Here is a 25,140-nt window from a genome sequence, read left to right on the forward strand (position 1 = left end):
TATTTGTTTATGGAATGTCATCTTTTTTCAGATGTCCAGTTATATTATATTTATTCAGTCTCATATAATCTATCGTTGATTAGCAAGAGATATACATAATTTACTAATATTGTTACAAGCAAGGGATATATGTGCCACACTTATACATTTGAGAAGGTAATAGTAGTTCTGCTGCTCTGCGGCTTGTTTGGTCTTGAGCTGTCTATACTGTTGTTGATAGCCTCTGCTGTTGCTCCTCCACGTTGACTCCTCATGCAATATGTCTCTTACAGACATCCCCTGGTGGGGTTAGACTTTGATGTTGCTCCATTTTTTTTTAAGTGCATCTGTTCCCTCTTTTCTTTTTCCTACTCTTCATCCATTCTCTTTATCTCCACTTTAATTCTGGGACATCTGCTTCTTTTCCTTTTGGAACATCTACTACATTTCCTTTAGTGTTTAAGTATATTTTAACTGCCCTTGTACTCTTTTATCAGAAGTATTCACTATTTATGTCCCATACATATCAATGCCTGGCTTAAATATAGTTTTCCTTAATGTTAGGGGTTTTAACCACCCTGTTAAGAGGACCAAGATTTTACATTATTGTAAGATATCTGGTGATGCAGTCTTACTTCAAGCTCTTCTCATGAGCAAAGATTGGGTACTAGATGTTACAAGCTCCGAAGCTTTCTGGAGGGAGAAATGGGGTTGTTACCCTTATCTCTGAAAGCTCTGGTTTGTCTATAGTTGCAACCGAACATGATACCAATGGTAGATGTCTAATTACTCGCCTAACTAATGGTTCAGATGATCTATATATTATGAATTTATATGCTCCCACTATAGAGTGGAGAAGTGTGGCTCACTGGTTAGAGGTGGCAGACCCATAAGCAGAGAACGGCCCGGGACCAGGGTTCGATTCCCGACGCGGCAGGGTCGTGGACCAGGGTCAGCGGACTCAATAATTCTCGCCTCAGTGCCTACACTAGTCAGAGACCACACGTGGCAACTCTGGGCATCAGCTTGCCTCATCTTCACAACGGCCCCCCCAGATCACCGGGGATGCTTGGTCGCACCTTAGAGATACCCATCTGGGACCATCTCTCAGGGTGAGCCAGGACGGGTGAGCCGGGACGGGTTCCCCAGCGGTCGAAGCGTGGAGATACTCCTCCGGGAGTCGATTCCTAGCGCTATATAAACCCACAATTAAATTAAATTAAATTATAGATGATCAGCTTTTCTGACGTGCAATAACAAAAAAACTCACTGACATTCCACAAAATTCAAGCACAATCGTTGGAGGTGATTTTAATCTTCCTTTTGAGCCTATTTTGGATAGACACTCTGCCTTTAACTTTTGGCCTCCTACAGCACACAAACATTTGCTCAATATGTGTGTGTCTCATCATCTCTTGGATGCAGATTACATAATCCTACGAGTAGCAATTTTACTTTTTTCTCCTCTCTGTATTCTAGTTTCTCTCGTATTGACTATCTCTTGGTTGATGCTTCCCTCTTAAAACATACTATAAATGTGATGATTCATCCGCTAGTTGTCTCTGACCATGCTGCAGTCTCTTTAACCACCCTCAAGCTTACGAATACGAAAGGCCCTTGTAATTGGCATCTAAATACAGAAATCTTAGAAGATGATGATGTCAAAAAAAGTAACAACGAGAATAATAAATGTTTTAAAGATAACGAATCCTTAGTCGACTCTCCAATAGTATTGTGGGATGCATTTAAATGTACCATAAGGGGTCACATTATTAAAAAAATGGCCAAAAGAAATAGGGACCTAAAATAATCTATTCAGTCTTTGGGAAATGACATTAAACGGAGAGAAGAGTTATGTAGACATACTAATGACAAACTACTCTTGCAGGATATAAAACATCCAAAATACTCTTTTAACTCCATTGTCACTCAAATAGCTTATATTGGAGTACATTCTCAAAAATCCTGTTACGGAATTGAGCTGGTAAGATGTTAGCAGCTACTCTAAAATAGCAGAATAGGAATACCAATGCTACCCATATTACTCATATTACTGATAAAACTGGCTCGAAAAAGTTTCATACCCAAGAAATCCTTGGGGTCTTATGAGAATTCTATGAAAATCTGTATGCCCCGCAGGATCCATGTACCAAGAGTGCCTGCCTAAAGTTTCTTAATTTACTCCCTACTAATACTATTTCGCATGCCGATATGATCGAGCTGAGAAAACCAATTGATACTGATGAGTTTATTCAAGCTGTTAAGGCTACACATTCTGGGAAAGCTCCCGTACCAGATGGGTTTCCTATTGCCTTTTATAAAACATTTACTTCTTCAATAATGAATTATCTTAAGAAGATTTTCGATAACTATATTGTCTCTGACTAGGTTTCAGGTACGGCTGCTGAGGCTAATTTTGTAGTCATACCAAAAGAAGGTAAAGATCATTCAGATCTCCAAAACTTCCGCCCCATTATTTGATTAAATATGGAATCAAAAATATTTGCTAAAATCTTAGCAAAACATTTTAGAAAGTCATATTCCTAATCTTATCCATGATTCCCAAACAGGTTTTGTCAAGAGTAGGCTTGCCAGAGACAACATCCGTACTTTTAGTCATATTTTAGAAAAAGCAAAACTTTCTTCATTATCTTCGCCAGTGATTGCCCTTGATGCTGAAAAGGCTTTTGATAAAGTTTCTTAGCTTTTCTACAAGTAGTGTTAGAATCTCATAACCTTGGTACAACTTGGTACAACATCGTCTTTTTTTAATCTTTGCCAGGACACTAGACAAGGATGCCCTATCTCTCCCCTTCTTTTTCTCCTATCCATTGACCCACTTCTTTGTTTACCTAATCTGAACCTGGATATTAAAGGTTCCCAATTTGGTTCGTATACACCTAAACTGGCTGCTTACGCGGACGAAGTATTGATTTTTTCGGAAGATGTTGAGTCAGCGATCCCTGCTATCTCTAATATTATTAGTGATGTCTCGGTCATCTTTGGTTATACTCTTAAAATAGAGAAAACTGAATTGTTCCCTCTAAACCCTTTGTGTTTTCCTTCTCACATGGGTAATTCAGGTTTTATATGGCAATCTACTTGTATTAAATATCCAGGGATCTGGTTATGTCTTCCAGATACCATCACTTATAATGAATCTCATATCATAACTAAAGTTAAGGATCTTTTGTCCTCCTGGTCTCCTAAATATATTTCCTGGTGGGGTAGATTACAAAATCTTAAAATTATGATAACACAGATCGTTAATTTTTCTTCTACGCTTCTTATCAAGCTTTCCTCTTCTTTATTTCATGAGATTGATTTAATCACTTCAAGATTCTTATGGAATGATAAGAGAGCTAGAATTGCTTACAAACACATTAGGAAACCCTCTGTTGTGGGTGGCTGTAATCTCCCGGATTGGAAACAATACCAAATTTCCTTTTTGGCGTCTCAAGGTGCACTTTTGTTCTTACCTGATGCCCAACATATACCTCCTTGGATTCGTATTGTACGAGAGTTATTCGCTCTTTTTTCCACTCCTTCCTTAATCACAGCCTCTAAACTTGTTTTAGCTCATTCTCAATGTATTATATCAGACACGGCTAGTGCTTTAAAATATATTGATAAGAAATTATCCAAACTTATTCATAACTTAAGATGGTCATCTTTATGGTTTTATCCTTGCCTTCTCATTGACATTGATTCTAGCATTGCTCTCTTGTGGACTGCCAAAGTTATCAGACTAGTGAAAGACCTCTATGATACTAATCATGATCCTCTTTCTTTTTCTTTCCTAGCCAGGAAATATAATCTCAGTAACATGGATTTTTATTCTTTTTATACTAAAGGTTAAACTCTCTAAACTAACCTTCTATAGATCCAGTAATTGTCTCATTCGCGTCTCTATGTATATATTCAGTTCATACCACTTCTAAAATGTGTACATTTTCTTATCTGCTCCACTGCCTTCACACCCTACAATTACTCATGTCAAATGGTCTCACCATTTTGAAGATGAGATTTTTAAACATATTTCACAAAACACTTGGCAACTGATTGGGCAAGTGTCTCTATGTAATAAAATTGCTCCTTCATTAATCCAATCTAAATTCTTCACATTAAATCTTGTACATTGGAGTCCTGCTCATTTACATAAGTTGAAGTTACGAGATAGTGATATTTGTTGGAATTGCGATTTAGTACCAGGCACCCATCAACATATGTTTTTTTAATGTACATTATTAAACACTTTCTGGGGCCTGATACAGAAACATTTATCACTCATTTTTAATACATCTATAGTTCTCTCTTTACCTATGATTTTGCTAGGGCCATGGGCTACAGTTACTTCTTTACCCTTGACAACATGGATTTGGAGCTCTTAGATTTACTCTTATCCATTGCTGTTAAAAATATAATTAAGGAATGGAAATATTTCCCTCTTCTGTCTTATCATACCTGGTGGGCATGGGTTTAATTCTACGTGGAGCCTATACTTTTGTTGAAAAGAAGCATTACTAACTTGCAATTGCTAATATTGTTTGGCGGCCTTTGGAGGATTATATAAATGTGTCTTCTCAGGGATAGATAGCTCAATATCCCTTTGATTCAATCTCTTAATTTAAATTCTTAGAGATGTAGCAGTTGTCCGTTCCCATCTTTTCTACCCTTCTTCCTCTTCTCTATTTCTTTTTCTTCTTTTTCTTTTCACTTCTTTCATCTGTGTTCCCTCGCTGATGTATCTTTCTATTAAGCAAAACAACTAATATATGTCTTGGTCGTGGTATATACGTAGTTGCTTTATGTGTTCCATACTTCTGGGATTTATATTCAATATTTGATGAATTTATAATATTTACTATTTGTCAAGTTATTTATTTGATCATTTTTTTAAATGGTGAATATGTCATCCCTTTTATCCCAGTCCAATAGTTCTGGTCATTAAATCCTTTTTTAAATTCTTCGTTTTTATATAATATCTATTTGATCTTGAGTCGCTGTATTGCTATTGTATTTCAAATGTATTTCTTTATAAATAAACAATAAAGATATTTGAACTTTAAAAACTTCTTGTTGTGGCAGTTGCCCACCTTCTCGGCTGAAGGAGGAAGTCAAGTTTGCACTTAAGAATGAGTGATCATTTGAGCAGGGATCAGAAATGTACCATATGCCCAGGCTTGGGGCTTGGCCTGCAGAGGAGACATTTGTTGATGGCGCATTTCGCATCTGTGTGGGTGAAGGAGAATACTTGATGCAGGAGGGTGCCCGTCCGAAAGATGATGACAGAACAGGGTGAACTTCGGCATGTGTTGTTGATCCCAGTACAAGTCCAGCCGAGAAGTGTTGTAAAAAGATCTTGAGTTAGATTGCTTGCTGTTATAAAGCATCCTGGCCGAGACGGCATCCATGTCTTTATTCTTGTCAGACCAGTTGGCCTTTTGGTATTCCTTTTTTGCCATCCTTAGAGCATCCATATTGTAGTTTTTTGTTGTGAGCCTACTCCTGCAAACCAGCGACAGAGCCTGGTTTTGTTTTTTTCTTGGCCAGACGACATGCTATATATTTCTTTTTGTACTTTGGGTGGAGTAGTGGGTGTACGAACCCATTTTGCTGAGATGGAGCAGGCCTATTGCGGTAGCTGTCAGCCAAAAGATGGGTCATGAAATATTCCAAGGTTTCTGGGAGAGGTAGATTTAAACTTTCACACTCTTCCACGGCTGCCTTGGCTCTAGTAATAATTGCAACAATTGAATATTCCGTCCATTTTCACTTTTTATAGTTCACCGTGAATGGGGAGCCAGGCATGGCTGGAATTCTCTCGATGACCTGCCTGATAATCACTCTCACAATGCTCTACTATTCGGAAAGAACAAACAGCAACAAATAGTGGAAGTGATATAAAAGTATAGTTGATAATGGAGGCCAAGCGTGGATTGATAAAAGCCAAGTTTGCTGGGCAGTCCTTTGATGTCCCGCCGTTAAGCGCCATCATCCCTCGGTGTTCAATGTCAAGTAAAACATTTACCTGCACTTATGTTTCCGGTTCCTAAGGGTTATAACCTGAATGTTCCAAAAGTTGTTCTGTTGGATGATAAACTCATCAGTTGCTTCTGTGCTGGCCAAGTTCATGTTAAAATCCCCAGTAATGATGATCTCGGGCTCGGGTATACATCGCTTTTGAGACAGAACGATCCCTTTAATTTTCTTAATTATTGTGTTTTTTTAAATGGGAGACAGTTGAATGTAGACATTTTATATAAACAGGGACCAGTTAAATGTTGCACTTGATATTAGTGTGGCTTGGATACCTGGGTCTGATTCTATGAACTCTATGTACTCTGCCACAGCAAGAAATGTATAGGTAATTAACCCCTTCGGTAAAATGGCCACATTTGTTTTTTTTTTCCTGCCGGTTTGTAATAAACTGAGTATTATTGGATGCTGGGAGGAGAGACCGCCCAAGTTTCCTGTAGAACAACTATATCAAACTTGTTCTAAAAGAGAAACGTCATCACTTCCTAGTTTGCTTTCAAGGCCAGCAATGCTCCAAGAGCAGTGCCTAAGGTTTCTGTGATGAGGCGATTTCCACGGGCAATGATGTCAATGTTCATTCCTTTTGTTTAGAAGACTTGGGTGCCAACTCCAGTTTGAACTTGAATTGCTTGTAAGATTTTGGGTGGGTTGGCTGACTGGGCCCTTGATCAGGGCTGCCGAGTTAATGCCAGCTCCTCTAAGCAAAGAGAACGTGGATGATGCTACTGCACTTGTCAAGCCCACTTGCCAAGCCTTAAGCGCCCCTTTTTTCCATTTCAGGCACCCCTATGGTAGGTCCTAGGTAGCCCATAGGGCAGGATGCATCGTAATTAAAATGTTGAACATGTACTTTTACCCGTCCTGGTAGTGAAAAACTCCTACATTTGTTTTTCACTACTGTGAAACCTACCTCTACAACAGGATAACCTTGGGTTGCCTTATTATGTTTAATAATGGGAACAGATGAACATTTCATATTTGGTGTCTGATGCACTAAAGGCAAAGAGGGCCTGGTTCTCAGGGGTAAACTTAAACCTTTCTGAAAGTTTACTTTTTTTTGGTATTCAGAAACTATCAGTTAAAAGTAAGTTTATGACTGTGAGGACTCTGCAGTCAGCGCAGAGAACTACACACAAGAAAAGAATAACCTGTCATATAATTTTATGAGCAGAGTTTTCCCCCGACTGTGCAGTCTCCGCAGTCGTAAACGTACAATGAACTTGTAGTATGTGAATACCAAAACAATGCAAACTTGTAAGCTTACCTTAGTGAATGAGGCCCAGAGATCCCCACCAGGCAGTTGGGGATCTATGAATATGGTTCACTGTCAGACCCCGTTCAGTGGACAATATGGTAAGCAGGGGCTACTGGGCCTAAACTGTGTGGGTTGGGTAATTTACCTCTGATGTCCTGGAATCCATACCACTATGGCTCGGCAAATTGTACCAAGTACAACACCTTCAATACTTCACTCTCAGCAGTAGCAATGGCGAGCAATCACAGGCTTCTCAGAGGGTAGTGGCAAGTGCTCAAGCTCAGAATAATCACCCAGTAGCACAATAACTAATTGTCCAACCTATTTTATTTTATTTTTATTTTTAAAGTTTTATATAGCGCTGGCTAGACCCAGGAGGTATCAGAGCGCTTTACATGAGAAGATAATATGAGGCAAACATGACATACACAAAGATAAAAAGATTGTGAAACAACATGTAAAGTATAAAATCAAGAATAAATAAATGTGCAAAAAGCTATACACAACCAGTAATTAGAAAGATGATGTTCGGAAAAAGGACAAATAGTTACCAAACAAAAATAACATGATGAATTGGAGAGACAGGTGCAGGTCACAGGTTATGACGCTCAATATTAAATTGGCCAAACATGCCATACAAGTAGATAAAAGAATAGTGAAAACAATCTATGAGATATACAAATAAAATAGATTAATAGGGGCAAGAGCTGTACACATTAGGTGGTTTGTAGGAGGATGTACAGGAAAAGGATAAATATTACTGACAATAAGTAAAATGGTGAGTTGGAGATTAAGTGCAGGTCCCAAGTTATGATCCCCAGTAATAGTTGAGGAGGTGAATTTTTAGGTCCTTTTTGAAGCTAAAAGTAGGAGGGGTACAGTGCAGGCTTTTTGGGAGGGCATTCCAGATGATAGGGACTTTACCAGAGAAGGAGCGTGATTGTGTGTATTTCTTTTTATGCAGTGGTGGGATTAGAAGGAGGGTGTTGGTGCTTCTCGGAGGTCGTGTGGTGCCTGCGATGAGGAGTTTCTTGGAGAGGTACTCTGGAATGTTTTGGTGGAGGACTTTATGAGTGATGCAAGCAGTTTTGTAGGCTGATCTACCTTCTATAGGGAGCCATTTAAGAGATTTGAGAGCTGGGGAGATATGGTTGAAGCGTTTGCAGTCAGTGATGAGCCTGGCTACAAGGTTGAGCACAGCTTTGATTGGAGCAAGGTGGACCTTGGGGATTCCGTTGAGGATGGCGTTACCATAATCTATACGTAAAAGGACAAGTGATTCAACTACAAGTTTAAAGTCATAGGTAGGTATAAAAGGTTTTTATTTTCTTGAGGTGACGGAGAGTGCAGAGGGCTCCTTTAGCGGAGTTTTTGATGTGGACGTTAAGGGTTAGTGTGTTTTCGATAGAAATACCAAGAGATTTGATGGAGTTGGACAGGGTGAGTGAGCAGTTGAGTGCTCACTCCAGGATTGAACGGGAAGAGGGTCATTTTTAGGGGAGAAGAGAATGATTTCGGTTTTGTTAGCGTTAAGTTTTAGATGAATGGAATGGAACCAGGTTTGGATCTTGGTGAGGGTGTAGGATGTCAGCGTGATTTTTAACCTTGTAACAGATTTGGGTGTCATCGGCGTAGAGGTGGTAGTTAATGCCTGCTTGTTTAAGAATGACAGTGATGGGTTCCATAAAGAGGTTAAGGAGGGAGGGAGAGAGAATAGATCCTTGGGGGACTCCATGGGAGACAGGAGTGGGGTTAGAGAGACAGTTTTGAATTGTGATGTGCTGAGGTCGATGTTGTAGGTAGGAGACAAACCATTTGTAGGCAGTGCCATTAAGGCCGAAGCGGGTCTTAAGCTCTTTAAGTAGGGCTGAATGGTTGACTGTATCGAACACAGCAGAGAGATCAAGAAGGATAAGAAGACAGGTCTCGCCGTTATCAAGTGAGTGGTGGATGTCATCAATGACATTGAGCATTGCCGTTTCGGTGCTGCCACCTTTCCTGAAGCCTGATTGAAAGGTGTCGAGTAAGTTGAAGTTTTCGATATGTTTATCTAGTTGTAGTAGGACGCATTTTTCCAGGACCTTTGAGAGAAGGGGGAGGTTAGTGATGGGGCAGAGGTTGTTTAGGTCATTGGGGTCAGCTTTGGAGTTCTTGATTATGGGAGAGATTTGTCCAAGTTGATGCGGACACAGCCAGTGGAGAGAGATATGTGGGTGATTGTGGTACAGAATTGGGCGATGATATGTTTAAGGACAGGGACAAGGATAGATGGTAAGTGGTCTTTTTGTGTGGGAGGACGGTTTAAGATTACCAACTATTTTAAGGACTTCTAGCTCAGTCATGGGGAGGAAGTTGATCAAGGAGGCATTGTTCTTTAATTGAGAGTTAGGGGAGTTGGATTCCGGAGATGTGGTAGGGTGTGGGGAGTGGTTAGTGGGGGCTGAGGGAGTAGTCAGGTGAGGAGAGTCGCTGGGCCTCGATAGAATAGTGGGCGAGCAAAAGAAGGGGTCAACTGGTCGAGGGGATGTGGAGAAGGCATTAGAGTTAAGGTCAGGATTGCATTTGGAGTTAGAGGGGAGCTTCGTGGGAAGGAAGGATTGATCCATTTTGGCTATCTTTTCCGAGAAGAAGTGGGACATTTCTTCACATCTGGCTGAGGAGGAGATCAGAATTAGAGGTGCAGGGGCAGTTTGGTTTCAAATGATTTTGAAGAGTTTCCTCGGTCTGTTTTTGGCATGATCAAGTTGTGTGCGGAAAAAGGATGCCTTTTCCTTTAAGATGTGTTTTTTGTACTTGGATCTAGCACGTCTGAGGAGTGCAAGATGGGAGGGAGATGGATGGATTTAGTGAGCTGGGTGCTAGGGCCACTGCACCTGAAGTAAGTCTAGTATGCTTCTATGTTGCACACCCATGAGTCTGGCAACACTGGTGTCAAGAACAAATAAGAAAGTGGGGCACAGATGCATAAATACAAACAAAGATGCACTGACTTGCTTTCTGTTGACAAATGTGTGACAACAGGGAAGTGTCTCCCCTTTCTCATGCCCAAGGATGAAAGACTAATGGCCTGATTAGGATCTTGGTAGATAGGATACTCTGTCACAAATGTAACGGATATCCCATCTGCTGTATTACAAGTTTGATTGGATATAATGGATATCCGTCACGTTTGTAATGGAGTAACTCTCTCTGCCAAGATCGTAATCAGGCCCTATATGTTAGAAATGGGATTCCTGGTTAGCTGAGGTATGCACCCAGGCCTGGCAGGATTACTCTAGTCAGATTAAGCTAGATACACAGTAAGGTAACCTGTGCTCACCCTCTCGTTGCTTGGCTCAAAGCAGTCAGGCTAATCTACAAATGCAATGTGTAAAGTATTTGTTTAACACACACACACTGAGTAACACAATGAATACACCACAAAAAGACTACACAAAGGTTTAGAAAAATAGAGAATAGTTATCTGAGCAAGATAAGACCAAAAGGACAAAAATCCAAACAGTAGAAGTCGAGATATTAATTTTTAAATATTAAATCAAAAATAGTGCTTCGAGATCATTAGCAGTCAAAAGGTTACTTGAGGTCGTGTGCAACAGGCCAAACCAAAGTTCAAGCCAACTGCAATTGAGGGCAGGCGGGCTACAGGACCAACGGAGGGCCCACTGAGAAAGGACATTGGATGGAGAAAAGGTTCGACACTGAGGGTTTGGTGCTTCAATCTTTTCCATACAGTCATGTCGATGCATCGTTGTTGAGCTTCACTGAAGTAAAGTCAATGCATCATCATTGAGCCATGCAACCTATGGTACCACTGTTGTTGGGCAGCCTCTGCATCAGCGTTGAAGGGCAATGGGCCAGAATTTCTCACAAAGTCGATGCAATGTGTCGGTTTTTGATGGAAGCAGCTGCAGGACCTACTTCTGCCCAGAGCTTGGAAGGGGCACCTCAGGCAAGGGTAGGACTCACAGAACGCAGAGTCCAGCAGCACGAGCAAAATTGTAGGAATCCTTTGGTTTTCCCTGGGACTTCATGAGAACAGGAGGCAAGCCAACTAGCCCTTGGAGATCAACTGGAGGAAAGGCAGAGTACTTCCAGAAGAGTCAGGGAACAGCAGGCAGCAGGGCAAAAAGCAGAAAATCAGTCCAGTTTAGTCCTTTGCGCAGCAAAGCAGTCCTTAAGACAGAGGTTCAGTTCAAGTTCGAGAAGTGTCTGATTTCAGAAGGTCAGAGGCCAAATACTTATACCCAAAAGTGCCTTTAATGTAGGGGGTGACTTCAAAAGAACTCTCCAAAGTGCTATAGGATCTCTTTCAACCCAGTCCTGTCTGCCAAGCTAATTCTGGGGTGTACACCAGTGCTTTGTGTGAGGACAGGACACAGCCTGTTCAGATGTAAGTGTGAGCCACCTTTCCCCCTTTCAAACCAGGTAGGCTATCAGAATGCAGATAAATGCAGATGAGTACTCGGTCACACCCAGCCCTTCCTGTGTTTGTGGCTGGCTAGAGGGAATGCACAACGCGTAGCTGTCACACAGCCCTGACGTGTATTGGAGACATGCTGTCAGGCACAAAGAGCAGTAAGTGCAGAGATATGTTCACTTTCTAAAAGGGGCATTTCTAAAACATTAATGTTAAATTGTATCATTACATTCGAAAACATATGAATTATGAAAAAGCTACTCTTCTCTGATATGGAATTACAGCTTGGAAGTATATAAATTAATTCCCAATGCTGTCCTATGAGAGGTGTGGGCCTCACAGTAGTGAAAAACAAAATAGGCTGTTTGTCACTACCAGGACATGCAAAACATAAAGGTATATGTCCTACCTTTTATTTACATAGCACCCTGCTCTTAGGGTTACTTATGGCCTATCTTAGGAGTGATTTATGTGTAATAAAAGTGGAGTTTAAGGCCTGAGAAGTAGTTTTAAATGGCAAGTTGAGTGTCCGTAAACTGCGCACATGGGCAATGCAGTTGCAGGCCTGAGACAGGTTTGAAAGACTTCTTCTGTGGGTGGCACAACCAGTGCTACAGCCCAATAGCAACATTTGAAGTACAGGCCCTGTGTAAATGGTATACCACTTTACAAGGGACTTATCAGTACAACAATTATGCTAATCAGGTATACATCAATGCCATCATGATTAGGGGAGAAGTACATGCATTTTAGCACTGGTTAGCAGTGGTAAACTGCTCAGAGTCCTAAGTTCAACAAACATAATCAGCAACAATGGGAGACAACAGGTTGGGGGAAAGACCACTGTAAGGATGGTAGATCTAAAACATGCTCCTCCCCCAGCTGAAAGTGGGGAGAACTACCCAACCTCTATGGAGTTCTCATCACTGAGGCAGAAAAACCTGGACAGACCGTCAGCACTGGCATGGTCTACTCCTGGTCTGTGTTCCACTCTGAATTCCATACCCTCTAGAAAAATGGACCACCTCAACAATTTTTGATTCTCACTCTTCATTCCCATGAGCCACCTTGAAGGGCCTTTGGTCTGCCTGCATCAGGAAGTGAGTGCCAAACATGTATGACCTCAACTTCTTCTAGTTCCCTGACCGCAGTAAAAGCTAATCTCTCAATAGCACTCTACCCCTCTGTACCCTGCGGAGTAACCTCCTGGAGGTGAAGGCTGCAGGTTGGTCTAGGCCCTCCTCTTTATGTTGGGAGAGTTCTGCCCCTATGCCATGCTTTGAGGCATCTGTCTGAATGATAAACTCCTGGGAGGAATCAGGGTCCTTCAGCACAGGAGCTCTTTAAATGGCTTGGTTCAGGGAGTCAAATGCAGTTTGGCATGCCTCTGTCCAAATCACATTTCTGGGCTGCTTCTTGGAATTCAGCTCAGTCAAGGGGGCAACAATGGTGCCAAATCCCTTGAAAAACCTCCAATATCACCCAGTGAGGCCCAAGAATGCTCTGATCTCAGTCTGGGTTTCGGGGGCAGCCAGTCCATGATGGTTTTTTACTTGGCCTGAAGAGGTTGCACCTTCCCCCTGCCACCAGGTGTCCCAAGTACACCACAGAGCCTTGCCCTATCTGGCACTTACTGGTGTTGAAAGTAAAGCCTTCCTGCTGTGGAGCCTGAAGCACTTCCTGGAGGTGAAAAAAGGTGGTTCTTCCAGCTAGTACTGAAGACAGCTATGTGATCCAGATAAGCAGCATAGAAGGCCTACATACCAGCAAGGAGCTGGTTCAGCAGCCTCTGGAAGGTGGCAGGAGAGTTGTTTAATCTACATCTGCCAGTTCCATGATGTGATAATAGAGGTACTGAGATACTAAGCAGCCTCTAACCGATCAATAATCTCATCAGCCCGGGTGCTGGGGTGAACATCAGTCTTTGTTACAGAATTTAGCCCTTTGTAATCCACACAGAACCTCAGTTCAGGTGTGGTGCCCTCTGGGCCAGCTTTTGGTACGAGGATCACAGGACTAGACCAAGGGCTACTGGAGGGTTCTATCATCCCAAATTCCAGCATTTCGGACACTTCAGCCTTAATGCTGGATGTCACCTTATCTGACATCCTGTATGATTTATTCTTGACAGAGAGGTTGTCTGCAGTGTCCACAAGATGGGTTCATATGTGAGTAGTCCCAGGGATAAAGGAGAACAGAGAAGAGTATTGCCTCAACACTTGGTGGCAGTCTCTCTGTTGTTCAGGAGATAGAGTCGGTGAACGGATTACCCCTTTCACTGACCCATCCTTCTCCTTGAATTCCAAGAGGTCGGGAAGAGGTTCACTCCCCTCGCCCTCTTCTCTACCAGTCATGATAAGCATGGTAAGCTCAGACCTCACTAAGTGTGGTTTGAGGCGATTTGCATGCAGCACCCTGTGGGGTTGACTAGTGGTTTTGAGGTCCACCAGGTATGTGGCCTCATCTTTTCATTAAATCATCTCATATGGACCATTCCAGTGGTTCTGGAGGGCCATGGGATTTACTGGCTCCATCGCCCAGGCCAGGTTTCTGTGATACCACTCATTCTTGACTTTCTGGCTAGCTTCAAGGTTGGTGGAAGCTTGATTCCATAACTTAGCCATCTTGATTCTGAAGGCCAGCATGTAGCTTACTACATCCTGCAGTACCTTCCTGGGTGCTTGCTCCCACTCTTCTTTCAACAGACTTAGATGTCCTGTTACTTGGTCACCATACAACTGCTCAAATGGACTAAAACCCACTCCTCTCTGTAACAACTTATGGTATGCAAACAACAGGCATCCCACTTTTTTCTCAAGGCCTCAGGCATGCCTTTCTGGGTCTTGTTGAACCTCTCAACAAGCCCATTGGTTTGTGGATGGTAAGGGGTGGAGAACCTGTATGTTACCCCACACTTCTACATTTACTGCATTTAGACAGACATTAAGTTTGTGTCCCTGTCAGACACAATTTCCTTGGAGAAACCCACCTGGGTAAAAATTCCCATCAGGGTCTTTGCTCCTGCATTTGCTGTAGTAGTCCTCAGAGGGATTGCCTCTGGGTACCGAGTGCCATGATCCACGGGAACCAGGATATTTCTGATGCAGTCTTGGGATCCATAGGCCCTCATACAATGTTGATGCCCACCCTCTCAAAGAAGGTGCTACCAACAGGCAGTGGGTTAAGAGGGGATTTCAGCCTCTGCCCTGTTTTCCCACTAGCCTGGCCACTAGCCAGGCACGTCATACAAGATTTTCAGATGCATTGGAGGAATTCTTGATCCTAGGCCAATAGACGTGGGTTTACTCTTTAAAAATGTCTTGTCTTGGCCTATGTGTTCTGCCTGGGGAATCTAGTGAGCCAGCTCCAGTAGGAAGGCCGGTTAGCATTGCAGGACCACCCAGGCCCTAGATGTCCCATGCCCGGGAGCCTTAGACTCACTATGCAGGAGGTTTGCCTCTGAGTAAATGTGGTAAGTACCAGAGGCATCATCTGCTGCTAGGGTTTCAGGCTGTTGCCTCATGCCCAAAAGTATTGGGCACTCCCTTAGTGCCCTACAGAAATCCTCCTAGGTGGGTCCTCCTTTCATATGCCATCCTGCAAGCTCAAGGGAAGCAATGTCCTCCTCAGTGGACTCTGAGATGGCCACCGCAGGTGCCCCGTCCATCTCACTGGAGGCACATTTAGGGGCTGGTTTATCATACCCTCTGCCTTTACCCTTCTTTACAGGCCGGGCCATTGTTCCAGGCTCCAGCCCTTCTTGCCTCCCTTACTGGGCAGCCTTGGTCCTTGTTGTGACACAGATCCACTCAGATAACCCTAACATTTCCACATGAGCCTGGAGTTCCACTTCCTTCCAGGTAGTGTGGGTCAGGTCATTTCCCAACAAACAATCCACAGGCATGGCAGTACTCACTGAAACTCTCAAAAGACCTGAACACCTCACTCAAATGGAACCTGGGCCACATGATAGCGATCCTCTCTGTTCTTAGCCATTACAACCTGGTCGAATGCATTAGAAATGATCTACTCTGACTCCTTACCATAGTCATATTGGCTCCTGTATTCCTCAGATCATGAACACCTTGCCCATTGATGGTGACCCATTGCCTATACATTGTAATATTTCAGGTCACATGGATCTTAGGAACAGTCTCACTGTTACACAGAGACACTAGGGTAACCCCTATAAACTCCCCCCTCATTAACTGGGACAAACTCCTCCGGTAGCACTGTACAGCCACTGCTGGAATCTACCCTCCAGTAGGAACTGGTGTTCTTTTTGGACACTTGGGATCCCGTTTGAAGTGTCCAGACTCGTAGGACTCATAGCACTTGAGAGGCTTGGGCTGCTGACCTTTGTCAGGGTAAGTTTTCTTCTGGTGGCCAGATTGGGAAGGTGAACCAGAACCTTACCCCTGTGAGTTGTTCTGGTGGCCTTTAGAGTTTTCAGTCTTTTTACCTCCCCCTACCTTCTTCTAGTTGGAACTCTGACCACCCTTTTGGGATTCCCCCCCAGAATACCATTTTGGACAATCTGTTGCTGACCCAGAGGTCCACCTCCTCAGCGTGCTTCCTGGCGTCAGTATGCTTATTATCAATCAGGTGTTGGTTCACTCTGGGAAACAAGTATCAAGAAAGTGCTCCTACAAAAACAAGTTGTACAACCCTTCATAATCATTAACTTTGCTGCCCCTCACCCAGCCCTTCAGTGCCTTGCCAGAATTGTCCAAGACATCCACCCATATTTGTGTAGAGAGTTTGAGACTAGCCCTAAACCATTGCCTGTACTTCTCAGGTGTAAACCCAAACTTCCTGACTAAAATGGTTTTAATGGCAGTGTAGTTGAAGAACAAGACGCAAGTCAGAAATCCCTTGGAGATCCCTTAGAGGGTGGGCAGAGTCCTTCCAGTAGAGTCAGGGAGCACCAGGCAGTATTGCAACAAGCAGAAAAGCAGTCCTTCCTGAAAAGCAGTCCAGTTGAGTCTTTTAAGCAGCACAACAGTCCTCTGACAGGTTCAGTTCAAGATCAAGAAGTGTCTGAGTGCAGGGGGTAGAGACCCTTTACTTATACCCAAAAGTGCCTTTGATGTAGGGGGCGACTTCAAAAGTACTCTCTGAAGTGCACGAGGATCCATTTCAACCCAGCCATGTCTGCCAGCCTAAGCCTGGGAGGTAAATAAGTGTTTTGTGTGAGGACAGGAAAAAGCCAATTTAGGTGTAAATGTGAGCCTCCTCTCCCCCTTCCTGCCCAGGGAAGGTATCAGAATGCAGTTGGGTCCTCTGTCATACCCAGGCCTTCCTGTGTTTGTGGGTGTCTATAGGGAGTGCACAAAGTGTGTCTGTCACCCAGCCCAGACATGTTTAAGAGACAAGCTGTCAGTTACAAAGAGCAGTAAGTACAGAGAAAACATTTCAACTTTCTAAAAGTGTGTGCAGGTTGTTGTGTTGCACTCCTAATTAGATCCAAAATGTTAAACTATGTAAACCAACGAATAAGTTTAGTGTGCACTCCTGCAATCTGAGTGGATGATCTGGAAACAGTGTGCACTACTAGAGCCCACAGTAGGGTCAATCATTGAGTCAAAATTACACGTGTATATGCATATCTTCAAAAAAAATCTAAACATTTTAACAACATGGTTCTTAAAAAACAATGGTTCGAAGGTATATAAAAGTCTCAATAAAACGGAGAAATATGGATCCAGTCAATTTAATGTCATAGACCAGATTCTTGACTCATAACACAGAGTTCTCAGATGATCATGAAATTCAATGTGCTTCCCAATGCATTTCGGGCTTCCAGTGAGCCCTTTGTCACGGGAATCTATAAATTAAATAGAAGCAACGATTGTCTGAATATACACCTGATTCATATCAATCTTAATACAATGTAAAACAACCTCATACGTGAAAAGACAGCAAATCAATGGTATGTGTGGCTCATATGTTTAACCATCATCACAATTCATTCGAGAAATTGTAGGCAGATGCCAGTGGAAGATATATAACTCAAATCCACATAGTGAACTGACTCAATTTCTGAAGTAAAACTGTCCAGTGGCATGATAAGCTTCCATTGCATGTGGTGAGGGCAAGGATAGAAATAGATAGTAATGGACAATAAATGAAAAGTAGATAACAGTGAGAGATAAGAGAAAGAGACGGATCCACTGTACTCCCTGTGCCCATGAAAATAATCAGTGACAAAACTCATGCTCGTGACCATAATTAAACCGAACCCAACTGTGTCACCAGTGGATGAGAAGTAAATAACTGCATTCTTAATCATCTAAAAGAACTCCAAAAAGTGCTCAAAAATGGAGATCCGGGGAAGCCCTGACTCCAAAGAAAGCCGATTACTCCTCTGTAACTAACATAAAACAATGTATCAAGAAAAGTGTGACCGATAATGAACGCATGCAACGGACAACTGAATCAGATCCATACCATTAGTGCTCAAAAAGACAAATAATCAGATAAACTTATAATCTCCAAATCTAAAAGAAAAGAATATGGACCCAGTAAGCCAATCTTTTCTATCAATACACCAAAAGTGGAAAAAAAAACATAGAAAAATGGCATGCCAGTGTACTCACCAGAACCCAAGAGGTCGTGCTCTTCTATAAGTTGAACCCGGATGCTTCAAACCAGCTTTTATCAAGACGAGTGTGTTCTCGTCTACGTTTAAATGCGTGCGCATTAGGAGTAACAAGAGGACTGCAAACAGAAGTCCATAAGCAATACTTTCAACTTTCCAAATCTAAAAGAAAAGAAAGTGGACCCAGTGAGCCAATATCTTCTATCAGTTCACGAAAGTGGTAAAAAATGGTAAAACAATAGTAAACGGCATGCAAGTGTCCTCACCAGAAAACAAGAAGTCATGCACTTCTACAAGTCAGACCCGAATGCTTCAAACCAGTGTGTGCAAAGGCACGTGTACGCTTCCGCGTTTAAATGCGTGATATCAAAAGTAAAAAGAGTATTGCGAACAGCAGCCCAAAGCCATGTTTTCAACTCTCCAATTTATTAAAGACGACAGAAAACATAAACATTAAACACATCTCCTAAGTTCTCCAAACCTACGCTAACAAGGACACACGTGCGCGTATACATTTGAATGCATGCATGTTTACAGTTAAAAGTAAAAACAGCCCGTAAATCATGCTCACAACTCACTACTAAATAATGTGCATTGAAAGAAAATGATATATGCAACATCATACATGAAATTAGGACCTTTGGTCCTTCGACCAGTCCAGTCACCCAACAAATTCGAGAACTTGAATATTTAATGCGTAGAGAGTATAACCAGAGACTCCATGCCACAACACTGGTACCAGACCAAAAATCTAGTAGGATCCCTAGGGGTTTGGGACTAGCCATTAAACACATGATGTTCAAACTTAATAAGAAATTCATGGATAAGTGGTATGCCATTTTAGATAAATGCTCGTTACATCTCAGGCTACTTATAATAGAGGAACTGTCGCAGGTTCTTTCCGGTCTTAACCACTTGGATGCTAAGGCCTTTTCCATCCTTCTCATGTAATTTCCATTGAAATGAATGGCAACTCCATGACGAGCTGAGCTCGTCATGAGCGTCGAAGGGGTTAAAGAAGAAATCAAAGAATAAAAGACTCATTGGCATATCGAATGGATTCAAGTATTTGGGATACTCAACTAGATGACATCAATAGCAAATTGGGTATTTATGCTAAGGAGATACACAATCGGAAAATATGAATGTTTAAGAGATACACAATAGACTATAAATTAGATGAAGTTTACATTTGGGCGGAGGTGTACGCCCAAAGGAGAAACTTTAACAAATCGAACACTGCATCCTCTGAAGAGAGTTTTGTTTCCCTCAGTGAAACCAAGGCTAATTGCCCCGCCCCCCAGTAACTGAGATGTTGTCTAGAGGTGAAACAAACATTGTTACCAGTGACCCATCTACTTCCATGGTCTCTTTTTTAGAGATAAGACCAGCAGCAAACAACCCGTCCACGCAGCCATCAGTAACATCTCAGGAAGCAGCAAAACCCACAGAGGGCACAGATTTCATAAAACCGGCAGGATCTTCCAGGTGACAAACGAAAAAACACTAGTGATCAACATCTCTAGCACCACCTTGACACTTTACAGACATCGGTCCTTAATAAAGGAACTTCTTTTGTTCCGACAATCCACACCAGATCTCTTGACACGGAGATAGTGGTTTACAGAGTCACCAGAAAATTGTGTCTTCAATATTTAAAAAAAAATAAAAATTGAGATTCCACTCACATTAGTCAGGAAGAACCTAGATATCGAGAATTCAAACCAAAGAGTAAGTTTGTGTCTCCAGTGTCCCATAAAGCTATTGACCTATTTGAGACCCTCGTTAAGAAGGATCTTAAAAAAGTATACACTTTCACTATTAGACATACTAATATGTCTAAACAAGAGAAAGCCGCTTTAAAAGCTCTCACCAGCAATCATTCATTAGCTTTTTCACCAGCTGACAAAGGGAGAGAACTCGTTGTAAGGGACCGCCAGTTTTATGAAATAAAGGTTATTGAACATTTGCAGGATGATCTCACATACTTGCCATTATCTGATGACCCAACGGTTTTGTTCCAGAAGACTCTCTCGACATTACTCTCACGCGCCTTGGACATGGAATGGATTACCAAGATCACTAAACAGTTTCTATACATTGAACATCCCAAAATACCTTTCTGCCTAACAAACATGATTAATGTGTCCTCCTGTAATGCAACTGGTGCTATGTAAAGCCTCTGATACCCGATTCAAGTCAAGTTCGGACTATATAAAACTCTGTAAAATAAAATAAAAATTTTAATAAAATAAATGTTACCGAAGATTCACAAAAACCTCAATGACCCCCTTTTAGACCAATTGTTACAGGCTGCGGGTCAATTCATGAACCACTTGGACAATATCTTGATTGTTTTCTACAACCAATGGTACAAGCTGGTTCATCTTATCTGCAGGACACAATTCATCTACTGAATTTACTTGCAGATGTTCATTTGGTTTCCGATGAGCAGATCTGGCAATGCAGGGTGGACGTGGTAGCCTTGTACACCTCGATCCCTCACAATGAAGGAATAGAGGACATTGAATGGTAATATTTAAGAGTGGGAGAATTGGAAGCCAACAAAGTTTTTCTTCTTGAGTTGTTACATTTTTGTTTGTACCACAGTTATTTTCAGTGGAAGGACACATTTTTTCTTAAAACGAATGGGACATCCAGGGGATTCTCGGGGGCACCCAGTTATGCTGATCTGTTTATGCAGGAATTTGAGACTGAACATATTTTGTCAGACAATAAGTGGACGCAGAGGCTTTTATTGTATCGTCGCTATATTGATGATATTCTTCTAATTTGGAAGGGAGATTTACTAGATTTGGAGAATCACCTGGAAGACCTGAATCAGAAGAATCCTAGTATCCAGTTCACATATAGTGTTCAGCCACAGAAGATCAATTATTTGGACATGGAAATCACCTTAGTAGGGACACAGATTCGCACTGAGGTATATAAAAAGCTTACAGATAGCGATAATGCACTTCTATTCAGTAGTTTCCACCCTCCAACTCTTAAGCGACACTTGCCATTTTTTCATTTAACCTGAATAAAACGGATCACTTCAGATGCTGACAGTTGTGTCATTGCTATGGATGAATACAAAAAGCGATTTTTGAAACACGGTTATCCTCTGGAAGTAGTCGATCATGCTGTTCAAAGAGTATAATCCTTGGAAAGATAATCTTTATTGAAGAAACAGCACAAGGATACCCAATCCCAACCGGTTTTTGTTTCTACATTCTCCACTAAATCATCACTGATTAAGAAAATCATTCTGGAACGATAGGAGTTGGTTCAGACAGAACCTGATTTATTTGCCCAGCTGCCTTTATTTGCATATAGAAGAACCCGCAATTTGAGAGAATTGTTGACAAGACAAAGCACTACTGGGAAGATCATGCACAAAGGGATGAAAACATTTTTACAACTGTACTGATTTTAACAATGTGTTGGAAGGCTGGACCATTTTTCATCCTTGGACTGGGAAGATGATTAATCTGAACTACACAGCAGATTGTAACACTCAAGTGGTGATTTATGTGATCAAATGCCCATGCGTTTTACTTTATGTGGGTAAAACTGAAAGAAAAATCAGGATAACAATGACGGAACACAAAAGCAGCATCAGAAACAAATCTTTAAATTCGCCACTGGCTGTACATTGGAGTGAGTGTCATCACGCTATTGCGCAAATGCATTTCACTATTCTGGAGGTAGTCCAACAGCAAGTGGACATGGATTACAACAAGAGACTATTACAGCGTGAAACGCATTTGAAACGGTTTTTGGACACTTTAATTCCAAAAGGTCTCAACAACAAAATGGAATTTGCATGCTTTTTATATTTGTTAACATCTGGCATCATCTCAGTTTTTTAACCTACACTTAGGCAGGTTCATTTAGCAGTGACTATAAGGAGGGGTCTGATTTACATCCATTTATTTAACGCATGTTTATACAACACAAACAATTACAGATTTGGGGGATTGATTCTTTTTCACTGTGTTTTTGATTTGTATTTTTCACATTGGACATTCATGTCCTCTAGGCTCTCTCTTATCCCTTTGAATGTGAGCAATATGTGTGAGTAGTAATTGGATATGTGAAGTGATTGTGGAGAAGCGTGGCTCAGTGGTTAGAGGCGGCAGACCCGGAAGCTGAGATCAGCCGTGGACCAGGGTTCGATTCCCCGCCTTGGCGGGTCTCGGGCTCAAAAAATTCCACGGACTCGACAATTCTCGCTCCGGTGCCTACTCGACTCACGGGGTCACACTCTGCGACTCTGGGCAATAGCTTGCTTAATCTCCACTACAGCCCCTCGCGGCGGGATGCCTGGCTTTCACCTTGTGAATACCCTGCCGGGGTATCTCACAGGGGAATACCAGGACGGGTTCCCTAAGCAAGTGCCTTGAGACCCCTGGGTGATTCGTGCGCTATATAAATTGAAATACATTTACATTTACAAGTGTTGGTGCGGTGGTAAACAGCCATTACAACGCGGCTTTAACACCGCATACCATTACATTGCAAGTGTTACAATGCATGCAATGTAACAACGCGCATCATTACTACGCATACCATTACATCGCATGTGTTTTTACAACGCATGCGATGTAATGGCTATCCACATAGTTGTGAGGAAACTGAGGCTCTTCCGTTTCCTCACAACGACCTGCACCGCCCCTCAGACATCGCTGGAACCAGGAGAGAGGAACCACGAGAAGAGAGAGGTAAGTGGGATTTGGGGTAGGAGGAGAGTCTTACTGAGGGTAGTGTTTTAGGGTAGTACTGTGATGTGTGTGTAGTGCAGGGTAGTGTTTTAGGGTTTAGGGTATTGTCGGTGGGTTTTGCAGGGTAGTGTTTACGTGTAGGGAGCGGACTGGAGGTCGGGGGAGAGTCGTGCTGGAGGTAATGTTTTAGGGTTTAGGATAGTGCCGTGTTGTGTGTGTAGTGCAGGGTAATGTTGTTGGGTTTAGAGTAGTGTCGGGGGTCGTGCAGGGTAGTGTTTAAGTGTAGGGAGCGGACTGGGGGTTGGGGGAGGGTCATGCTGGAGGTAGGGTTTTAGGGTTTTGGGTAGATCTGTGGTGTGTGTGTAGTGCAGGGTAGTGTTTTAACGTTTAGGGTAGTGTTGGGGGTCATGCAGGATAGTGTTTAAGTGTCGGGAGCGAACGGGGCTTGTGGGAGGGTTGTGCTTGTGTAGGGCTTTAGGGTATAGGGTAGTGATGTGGTGTGTGTGTAGTGCAGGGTAGTGTTTTAGCGTTTAGGGTAGTGTTGGGGGGTCGTGCAGGATAGTGTTTAAGTGTAGCGGACTGGGGGTCGGGGGACGGTTGTGCTGGTGGTAGTGTTTTAGGGTTTAGGGTAGTGCCATGGTGTGTGTGTAGTGCAGGGTAGTATTTTAGAGTTTAGGGTAGTGTTGTGGATCATGCAGGGAAGTGCTTACGTGTAGGGAGCGGACTGAGGTTCGGGGGAGGGTTGTGCTGGAGGTAGTGTTTAAGGGTTTAGGGTAGTGCAGTGGTGTGTGTGTAGTGCAGGGTAGTGTTGTTGGGTTTAGGGTAGTGTCAGGGATCGTGCTGGGTAGTCTTAATGTAGGGAGAGTACTGGGGGTCAGGGATAGTCATGCAGGGCTACTAAATTAGGGTTTAGTGCAGGGTAGTTTCACTTACACTGCATACATTTACCATGAGTATAGCTTTACCACACATGCCTTTGCGTTGTAATGGTATGCATTGTCAAAGCATATGCGTGGTAAAAGTATGCAATGTAATTGCACGTCATTGTAATTTCAACGTGTAGTAATACCTGCGTTGTAATGGCACGTGTGGTATTAGTACACGTTGTAATGAGTCATATTGGCGTAGGGTACTCCAAGTGCATCTATTCCAAAGGTAATAGGAAGTATCATAGGTTTCATGAAAGGTATATGTGGGCTGCTGCCATTCCCTCCTTGTTGCCTTGATTTGAGCCAAAGCATTTTCCCTCCCACCCTCCCTTATCCCTTGGACCATTGTACATAGCCTGTGAGCCCACAGAGCAGGAAAGCAGATTGCTCCAGACCTGCTAGAGACCGCAGCACAGTATGTTGTTTAAGGGGGCACCCATTTAGTTCTGAGACATCAGAAAATATAACAATGGTGTAATTACAACGGTTTATTATACATTGACCTAAACCACCCTCTTCCATCCTCTCCGCTCTCCTCACATCCCCTCTCCTCTTTTTACGTTCTGTTTTCTCCTGTCACTTTTCTAGTGCATGAAGCCAGTGTGAGAATTGAGAAATGTAGGCTTCTTAAAAAAGCGTATCTATTGTGTGGAAACATATATTGTTTTTACTGACAAACATTTTGAGTACTTCCACTTACTATCTTTTCCTTATTTCCCCAGCTCCAGGAAGGATTTGGTTGGGAGCCTTTCAAACAACTTTTCTCCGCCTACCATAATATTTCCAAAGTCAAGAAAGAAAACAAGTATAAGATGAATCTCTGGGCAGATATGTTTTCAAAAGCAGTTGGGAAGAATTTGGTTTCATTCTTTAAATTATGGGGATGGCCTATTGACAATGAAGTCTCCAATAATCTATCATCATTGCCTGACTGGGAGAAGGATCCAATGAAGAAGTATGTGATGAAATTAGCAACTATTCGAAATTAGCCTTTTGTTATTGGACTGGAAACAAACTTGACTAAACCTTGGCTGTGTCATCCAACCGCACCAAAAGCATGCAGTATCCAAATCTTTGATAAAAAACACATATTAAGCTAATAGAATTTTAAACCAACTTTTTATTATGTTTGGTCTTATACCCATCCTTAGAAAAGCTTCCACTCAAAGATCGTCCTTGATAAATCATCCTAA

The 25,140-nt window shown here is 42.3% G+C and overlaps 1 protein-coding gene across 1 annotated transcript in view; it reads left to right on the forward strand.

Annotated features, from left to right (window-relative positions):
• The window catches only part of LOC144828207 (TRPM8 channel-associated factor homolog), a 71,019-nt gene extending 46,083 nt beyond the window's left edge, over positions 1–24,936 (forward strand). Inside the window, exon 4 of the mRNA XM_078686298.1 lies at positions 24,670–24,936. Within this exon, the coding sequence (XP_078542424.1) occupies positions 24,670–24,936 (267 nt within the window). The remainder of the gene's footprint in view (positions 1–24,669) is intronic.
• The last annotated feature ends 204 nt before the right edge of the window (positions 24,937–25,140 follow it).

Source organism: Lissotriton helveticus, chromosome 4_1, assembly GCF_964261635.1.
Source record: "Lissotriton helveticus chromosome 4_1, aLisHel1.1, whole genome shotgun sequence".
Lineage (NCBI taxonomy): Eukaryota > Metazoa > Chordata > Amphibia > Caudata > Salamandridae > Lissotriton > Lissotriton helveticus.